Genomic DNA, 10100 nt, shown 5'->3' with positions numbered 1-10100 from the left:
AATATTAAGTGAATTATTGTCATTACACTGTTTTGTCGGCCATCTTGAAAATGACAACTTTCCGGTGCTCTGATTCTCCTAGATTTTTAATATATTATTCTTGGTGATAGCCTAAATAGGCCTACTAGAAAAAACCTTTTGGAAAACCTTTTGTAGAAAATTTTTTTTGTTTTTAATTTTTTGTTTGAAAAGTTTGTTTATCCGCCAGTTTGAGAAAAAAATTGGTGGATTTTCAAAAAAAGCGGATAACTTTTTTTCACCAAAAGATTTTCACGGGGATTTTTTTTTGGTCAATGTACATAATCAACAGAAGCAATGTGCAAAGTTTCAGCTTTACACCAATTAAGTCAAGGTTCGACCCTTTTTTTCGCTTCAACGACTGGACTATACGGAATGTAAGTTTTGATAAGTTATAGAATGAGTTGGCTTTCAATATGTATACTTTTCAATATGCATATGCTAAAAGCGAAACTCATTCAACTTCAATATGTATGTTTGGTATATGTCTCAAGAAGTTTCAACGTGCAGTCGAATGCAGAAAAGTAGTTTCAATAGTTTTCAAGATGAGCAGTGTGCAACTGTAAAAACTCTCGCTGTGGGCTTCAGTTTCAAGAGTGATTTCGATCAGTTTTCTATTCTTTGAAAAAGCTTAGTTTCGTCAGACCGGTCTTAGGCTACTTTTTTTGTTCCAATGTGTCAAGTTGGCTTGTGCAATCGCATTAAACTACTACGAAGAATATAGACGCCGTTCTTTGTTCATCCCCACCACTACCGCGCTCGGGACTACTGCAGCAGTATATGGGTGATCCATCTTTAAATAATGCCGTTACAATACAATAGTCTTGCAGATAGATTAGATGTAAAAAAAATGTTTTTACCACAATTCCCAAAGTCACACTTTACCTTCCCGAAAAATCTACTTATTGTCAAAGAGTTTTAATAGAAAATAAGTAACCTATAAGGAGGAAAATAAAAAAAGCTATACGGTTGCCTTCTCGAAAAGGTAGACCTTCTATGCGTTTCTTCGTTGGAATCATTCAGTGTCAACTTTTGATATTTTCTTACGGTGCTCTGCTCCTGACAGCAAAATCCGTCATTTTTACACTGAATCAAGGTCTGCAGACGTTGAATCAATGTAAAAACGACGGATTTCGTTGTCAGGAATTTTGCAAACTGTGCATTGCAGGCCTCGAAATATCCGGCGGTCATGACCTCCAGAATGACCTCGAATGTCTGCCGAAGCCTACTCATTGGTCGGTCATAAATGACCGCCGCAAAATTCTTGACAAAAATAGAGCTAATGCAGCAAAATATATTTTAAAAGTCGAATTGTTACAATTGTTTATTTAACGCGAACAAATACGGAGCTGAAACAATAATAGTACAGGCAATTGCTTTAAAGATCACATTAGAGTGGCGTGGTTAACGAGCTGATGGCAAAAGTAGCCATTTTTACATCATTTCAACGCCTTGCAATGTTGCCTTGAAATAAAGTTGTCTGAACTTTTCGGCAAGATATGTATTCCAATTTTAATAATGAGGATTATTGCGTTACATTGATCGTTTGTTAAAAAAAAGTCACAGAGAAGTCAAAAAGTCACAAAAAAAAGTCACAGAGAAGCAAGTCTCAGCTGGGTTCCGCACGTGCTTAGGCGAATGTGGCGACCTTATTCACGCTGATACTGATAGAAATAGAATTTTTGCACAGAAGGGAGGGTGTTACACACATTTGTCTGGTCAGATTCATGGTCCCACAACCACTTAGTTGTGGGACCATCAACCATTGCAGAGTTATTCTGCTGTAGAAAATCTTCTTCTACAAACACGACTACACAATACTGTAGTGTGATTTTGTGCAAAATCTACATGCAAAAAATATGTCCGGTTGAGATATTAAATGTCCGCTGAAAGGGCCAGTCCGGTAGGACATGCTTGACCGCCGGAAAAAAATACAAATTTCGAGGCCTGCATTGCCAAGATATAGCTACGTGCCCACAATATATCAAGTATATACATTTACATCTCGGTTACGCAGCAGTCATTCAAATTTAAAAAAAAAACACACACACATTGTCATTGTAAAATACAGAAAAAATTGTCACCAAAAGTTGAATTTAAATCATGGTTTACGGCATCTGCGGAAAATACATGATAAACGTCAGACAAGCGCATGTCACATCACTGAAAACATGCAAATTTTTGCCTACAACAAAGGTGAAGTCATTACAGCACAATTTTTTACGAGTGGACAGTATCGGATACGGAAAAAAAATGGGGCGTCATAGTTCCAACAAAGCTAGTTTATTAAAACAAATAACAGTGCTTTATGCCACCAGATATTAAACAAAGCAAAATTCGTCAGACTAATAAAATAATGGCGTAACTCACTTTTTGATGAAATTGAGATATTAGTGTTTTGTAGGTCCCTAAAATGTCACTGCCACTTTATTTTCTAAGACCTACGTTAACGAGAAAGAGGTATTTTCATAAAAAAAATGTCAAATGGCCTAACTCAAACCCATGACTTAGGCCATTTTACAAATCTTTTTAATCGTTTGTTGGAAATAAAGCTTTCTTCCAACAGAGCAGATGGTCAGAAGACGACAATCTAAATTGTACAGAAATAGAGCTTCCACTTCATCACAAGTCTAGGCTATTAATTTAGCACAAGATTGATTGATTGAATCTTTATCCTCGGACTGGGAAAGCTTCTTGCAGAGCTTAATCCTGGCAGTTTTACATACTTGTAGAGGCTTTGAATCACTGACATAATTATAGTTTTTTTTTTCTATTCTACTGTATGTATAGCAATCTTGGCCATTTCCAAATAACTATCCTACTTAAATCAATCTGTTTTCTTCCTGTTTCTTTGAGAAGCTTCATTTTCCTAGCACTCTGGTAGTGCGACTTATCACCTCACACTGTGATACAGGTCAGATCTTCTCAATGCACCATTTCTCAGTTGGAAACTTCTTGCACCCATGGTAGGTTTTTGTAGAAAGCCATTATTGGACACTTAATTAATCACAAACGCATAATACATCATTTTAATTTTGTTTTCTGATATACTGTACATCAGTATTGAATACTTTAAAATTGATTATGCAATTATGTTGCAACTCTCATTGCCTAATGCCTATTTTAGAAGAAATAGTTGCTCAGTGCAAACAATTTAACTTTTATGTGTAGGTAAATGTGCCAAAGTGGGAAAAGAGGAAAAGGACTTTTTGGCGAAATTTCTCAATGACTTGCCTACTGTACATTCCCATTACTGTAGAAAAGTTCACAACGTACAGCAAGAAGAAATTCTTGTACCCTGGAACTACCATAATCCAACTTCATCGACAATATAAAGAGCTTGCTGAATCATCAGGAATACGATCATTGAGCGCAGCCTATTTTAGTGAAGTATTTCATGATAAGTACTTCTCCGTCTTCATACCACGTAAGGATCAGTGCGACGTGTGTGTTTCATTCAAACACGGTAATATTACCAAGGAATGATACGATGACCATATCAAAATGAAGAATGAAGCTCGAGATGAGAAGACGAAAGACAAAGAGTCCGCTAGCACAGTAAAATCTGTATGGACAATGGATTTACAGGCTGTACTTCTGTGTCTCAAAACTAAGGCAAGCAGTATGTAACTATAAAACCAAGCTGCAGGTACACAATTTTACACTATTCAATCTTGAATCAAAAGATGCTTATTGCTATATTTGGAATGAAACAGAAGGTGATTTACGAAGTGAAGTATTCGCTTTCTAGCAGTTTAATCATTTCTAACGGGTAATTTCTGGAAGCCCCAGTCTGGAGGAGATAATTATTTGGAGTGATAGGTGTGGATATCAAAAAAGAAACTCTAATGTCTCTATCTAGTGCCTATTGTGCCCTTGCATGGAAGCATGGCATCATTATTCACTATTACTCAGAACTTCAGAAGTACCTTGTGGCTGGTCACACTCAAATGGAGTGCGATAGCATGCACATTGCACAGTACCATCAAGCGAAAATTGGTAAACAACATTTTTACGACGAGGGATTACGAAATTATCATCCAGAATGCCAGGATCAGACCGCATCCGTACAATGTACAGAGGATGCAACACAGTAATTTTATGAAAATGGATAGATCATACTTGTTGAGTATCAGGTCTGGAAAGAAAGCTGGGGATCCCACGGTTCATGATCGTAGAGGCCTAAAATATGAAATCAGTGGAAAGGTATTGTACAAGCTCTCATTATGTGAGGCTGCACAGTGGGTGGATCTGCCACAGCGGTCACAAACAAATTTAGGCGACACTGAATGAATTCCTGTTTTACCAAGCGCTCTTCCTATCAAATTGAGGAAATACAATGATCTCCAATCTACGAAACATGTTATGCCAACATAGTGCCACTCCTTCTTTGATAATTTATTCAGCTTGTCTTACCAACTCTGAACTGTTTTTGGGCGAAATATGCAGTCTAGCATGAAATATAACTCCTATCGTTAGATTGGAGTTACTAGGGATTTTCCTGTTAATTCTAGTCGTATTATTACGGTGATAATGTCAACGTTAAAAAACTTATATTGACAAACTCAAAATATCAAATGGACCAAGTCATGACTGACAGTGACGACTGTGCGTTCGGAAAATGGCCCAAGTCATCCCAGCACATTATGGGATGCAAAATGAAGCAAATCAAAGTATATAAGCTCATTGTACTTGTGTCAACATGCTATTTTCATTTAACTGTACAATAAATTATGATAGCAACAACTGTGTAATCAGTTTTTTTTTTGATTATTTCAAAACAACAAAAAATGAGTTACGCCATTATTTTATTAGTCTGACAATAAAAAAAATTTGCAAATATTGCATGCCTTTTCCGATTTTGGGGAGAAATTTGACCAAGCGCCACCTAGATCCCTTACCGATAGTGCATGAAATGTACGCTATAAAAAGGAATTACCATTCTAATGCTATAGTTTGTCCATATATTTTTCTTTCTTTAATATCTATATCATATTTTTCTCGTATTTTCATTATTACATCTTCTAAATAATTACCCATTTTTCCAGATACGGGTAAAATTTCAAAATCAAGATTAAGTTCTGTAACATGTTGTTTGAAAGCTGGAAAGTTTTCAATTGCTTGTGGTAGATCTATTTTATTTCCAAGAATAATCCCTGGTCTCTCTGTAAGATCAATATCAAAATGTTGAAATTCATCAAAAATTGTATAAAGTTCTTCCCATGGTTGCGGAACTGATAAGTCAATAACATACAAAAGAAATCTGCAACGTTCAATGTGTTTAAGAAAACGGATTCCACGTCCTTTGTTTAAATGCGCACCTTCAATTATACCTGGTGTATCAGCAATAGCTATTTGTGTAAAATCTTCGAAATGTAGTATGCCTACATGAGGCACAAGGGTTGTAAAGGCATAAGCAGCAACAGCAGGTCTTGCTCTTGTGAGGGCTCGCAAAAGAGTTGATTTTCCTGCATTTGGAAATCCAACAATTCCAGCATGAGCTAATGTTCTCATTTCAACCCATACAACCATATGTTCTCCAGGCAAGCCAGGTGTGCATTCTTCAGGCGTTGTGTTAACACTACTTACAAAAAATCGATTCCCCATCCCCCCAACACCACCAGCACACATCAGAAAGTTTTGTTCATGTTTACAGAAATCTGCTATAACCTCGCCAGTTTGATCGCATCGTACTAGTGTACCAACTGGCACAGAAACATACAGACTCTTTCCATTTCTTCCGTATAAGTCAAACGATCCTCCATCTTTTCCACTTTCAGCACTATACAGAGATTGTAGATGTTGTAAACTTTTCACGTTGTTGTCAGCAACAAACATTACATCTCCACCTTTACCTCCATTTCCACCATTAGGTCCTCCAAATGCGGACACTTTGTCACGTAAAAAGCAAGATCTTCCATCTCCACCTTTTCCTCCACTAATTTTTATGCGTTTTTCATCAACAAACTTTCTGAACAATTGTTTTTCTGACAACTGTGGCTTTTTTTGTGTGTAGTGCCCACAAGACAAACATAAATTTCTGAAATGAGTAGATCTGAAAAAGGAGAAGCAAATTGTTCTCTGAACAATTTTCATCTTCATTGTAACCATTCAGTTGTCATATACTTTCAAATGTCATATAATATACCCCTGCAACTACATTATATCCAACAGTATTGCAAATATTCAACAATACAAGTTCACCTAAACACAAAAAGTAGATCTCACTTTGCGTATTTGCCTAAGATCTGTGGTCTTAATCTGCGGTTCATTATTATTCATTAGTGCTCTAGAAATTAAGATAAAGTAAAACATTTTAAAGGTTCAAATGTAGATATTCTAGTATAAATAACACTGAGATACTACTGCCTACCGGTAGTATAGTATAGTACAAGCCTTAAAGCAGCCGGCGGCCATCGCGGCCATGGCCACTAAGTAGTGCTTGAATGACCGCCGGTGCTACCTCTTCAGTCGGCCAAGTTTGGCCGCCGGTTTCTTGTAGCCAACTATTTGATTTCGCAAAAGAATGATCGTGGATTAATTGTTGAAAATATGTACTAACAAAAAGTGATGCAAAATTAGATCAGCGCGTTATAATCACTACTGTTGTATTGTGCGGGAACATTCGCTATTGTATGGAATATTGCGATCACCATTCACCAGCTTTAAGTCTTGTTTGTAATTTTCGACGTTTATTTTAACAAAGTGTTAATCCGAAGTGCTAATTTACATCGTTGCAATATTGTCGTTTTTATGTCGATTCAATGTTGTCGGACATTGAACCGTTGTTAAAAAGGAGAACTAGGTTAGCTGACATCCAAGGGGAAAACACACGTGTCTTCATAGTTGAGAAATGTTCCCGCTGTGAGTTAGTGACTTCACACTCTCAATGGTGACATCATAACAGAATAAATGGTCAGGTTTTATGAAAGGCGGTATGCAGTTGAAACAATTTACTAAGCTGCGAGCAGTTGAAATAATTTAGTGTCGTTAAATGGTCCCACAATTCCGGATTACATTCCCGATAAAGTAGTTATTGCGTGGTACAACGATTCTATTGCAGGACGTCGCCCAGATTTCAACAACGCTAAGTGATCATTTTAGCATTGTTGCAAGTTTAATTCTATAAGTGCTATCGTTATTTGTATTTTGGCCTCCAAGCACGCAGATTTGGCCGCCGAGAAGGACCTCTCGGTAGGCCACGATGGCTGCCGGAAAAAAACACGAGTTTTAAGGCCTGATAGTACTATTATAAAGTCACTGGATAACAATGTTGAATGTTTTCACTTTTCAGTGTATACTTTCTACATTTTCTGAGTTGTTTTTTTCCAAAACCAAGACAGATGTGTTTGATGGACCTCAGATTTGCACGCTTGTAAGTGATGAGAATTTAAAAATGGATAGCAAGTACAAAGCGGCATGGCTATTTTATGTTGTGCACATAGATACCGTACCTAACAAAGTGTCATGGGTGGCCAAGTGCCAACAAGCAATATAGTTTCATAAACATGTACTAGTAGTAATACAATGCCATGAAGCAAAAGGGAGGATGATTAATGGTCGACGATAATTGGTCGTTAACTATTAAAGTATTGTATTGTTACAGGGTCCATTTCAAAATCAATTACGATGGATGCTATGTTATTCATGAAAATAAGGCAAAAACTTCATTTTGGCAACTTCTGACTTATTTAATTGAAATAGATAAAAGTTGTATTAAAGCAGATATAAACAATAAACATGGACCTTCTGAGAATTTTAGGCCAAAAACCAACGTCAAGAACCGACTTTGGCACTGCTATATTTTTTCTCAATCCGTTCAGTGGACAAACTTAGAAGTCAAAGTGTTTAGGGTACAAAATAGGTGACATCCAAATAATGAAAGCGTTGAATGAAGGAAGTGGCTACACTTACGGCGTCGTAAATACAGCCTTTTTTTAATCTTTATGTTGCTATTACTGCGCACGCGCGCTGTTGCTGCGTCTGCGAGCTTGCTGCGTATTTTTTTTTCTTTTTTCACCTTCTTTTTCTAAGCGAAACACGAAAGAACAAATGAAAAAAAGTGCATATATAACTTCTAAATTCAAATGTTGTTGCCAAGTGAATCTGTGGCGCGTGCGATCTTTGTCTGGCTCGCACTCACAAGAATATGAGTTCGATACCACCAGTGGTGACCTTCTTTTAAAACTCAATTCTAACCCGAAGTGAGTCAATCGTTAGGCTACGCATTTTTGTGGCCGTATTTAGATCTGACCATCACAACGAAAAACAGTACCGTGCATGACAAACATAGCAGAGGTCTAGAAAAAGGTACCGTAGAAGCAACAAAACTGGGAGGTTATAGCATGCATGATACCAAAGCAGGACAATCAGTTTGAAATACGGCACGGTCGTAACCGTGGCGTCGTCGTAATACCTTAACAAATTTTTTATAAATTTAACACAAAAAGAAAAAAAAGGCTAGTGAGTTTTTTTTCTTTAACAATTAAAATGAGTAAAAAAAAATTCTAAATTTGTGAAATTTTTAGGTGTTACGACCGTGCCATATTTTAAACTGATTGTCCTGCTTTACTATCATACACGCTATAACATCCGCGTTTTGTCGTTTCTACCTTTTTCTATACCTCTGCTATGTTTGTCATATATTGTTTTTCGTTGTGATGGTCAGAACTAAAAACAAACTAAACTGAACGGCCACAAAAATGCGTAGTCTAACGATTGAGTCACTTTGAGTTAGAATTGAGTTTAAAAAAAATCACCTTGTGGTGAAATCAAATTCATATTCAAATTCATTGTTTGCGCCAGTAATCAAAATAAGAGTACGAGCCAGACAAAGACCGCACGCGCCACAGATTTACTTGGCAAAAACAGTCAAATTTAGAAGTTATATACGCACTTTTTTTCCAGCCACAGCGTGCAGTAAAAGTGACGTAAAGATTAAAAATAAGGCATGGAACGGCTGTATTTACGGCGCCGTAAATGTAGCCACTTCCTTGAATGAAATAATGTTGAACAGTTACTAAACAACTCATACCCAGAAGTCAGAACATAGCACTTTACAATTACAAAGTAGGTAACAAATTATTTTCAATTACAAACTATTTTAACGGTAAGATAGAGGAGTGGATAAGGCGTTGGCTTTCCAATTATGTAAACCTGGTTCGACTCACCTCATGGCTTAAGCTGGTTGTTGAAAAACACCACTCAGCTCTACTTAAAGTGTAATAACTTCGGTGGGAGTAGTTGCTGATGGAAAGGCGGCCGAGAGAAAGAAACTGGCCAGTGGCCACCCTACTCTCATTAGTGTCAACAGCTGAGTATAATGAGAACCTTATCTTCTCATAATTCCCTAAAAGCTTAAAACTGAGTATGGAATCTTTACTGCTATTTTGCATTCATCCAATTTCGCATTTGCACCACAATGTAACCTCTCAGTGAAATTTATTTAGAATCGGTTTCGCTATGAAAACAACTTCAGCTTAAAAATCTTGCAGAGTCAAAAACCAGAAAACTGGGAAGTGAACAATGGTAATTCTGACAGAGACGGGAAATAATGGTGTTGCTAACTGAATTGAAACAAAAGTTGCATAAAAAAAGTGTTGCCAGATAATCACTTGTTAATACAGAAAACAATTGCAGTCGTTTTATACTGTACCAGTGGTTCCCAACACGTTTTTAAGGCGACTCATTTTAAAAACAAAATCAGTTCGATAAAATCTTGCGACCCAAGCAAATTGTCGTAATATGTTAAAAGCTATACAAAAGTGCGTTGCAAAAAAACAGCACTACAAAAGCAGTAACTTTTTCCGAAAATAATATGTTTTTCAAATTACTACAATCAATCATTTTATTTTTCGTCATTAACGCGTCCGGGACGAAAAAGATACTAACTACAAAAATCGATATAAACCTACCAGCACGTTAACGAACGGGAAAAGGTGGCAAAACCTTGAAAGGTTTAAAACATGTCTGAATGAAAAATTATGTAGTAGGCTATATATCAGTAGTTAGCACGGGCACGGCCACAAAACCCAAAAAAACCAATAGCAAAAAAATAAAACAAAAACAGAGAAAAGCACACA

At 36.8% G+C, this 10100-nt stretch overlaps 1 protein-coding gene across 1 annotated transcript; it reads right to left on the bottom strand.

Annotated features, from left to right (window-relative positions):
- Positions 1-607: 607 nt before the first annotated feature.
- On the bottom strand, positions 608-6120 carry LOC145765537 (mitochondrial ribosome-associated GTPase 2-like). Its single transcript, XM_082577375.1, has one exon. The coding sequence runs from the start codon at positions 6118-6120 to the stop codon at positions 4954-4956; it is 1167 nt and encodes a 388-aa protein (XP_082433501.1). The 3' UTR covers positions 608-4953.
- Between the last annotated feature and the right edge of the window lie 3980 nt (positions 6121-10100).

This window comes from Aplidium turbinatum, chromosome 1 (genome assembly GCF_918807975.1).
Source record: "Aplidium turbinatum chromosome 1, kaAplTurb1.1, whole genome shotgun sequence".
Lineage (NCBI taxonomy): Eukaryota > Metazoa > Chordata > Ascidiacea > Aplousobranchia > Polyclinidae > Aplidium > Aplidium turbinatum.
This window is presented reverse-complemented; position numbering and strand designations above follow the sequence as displayed.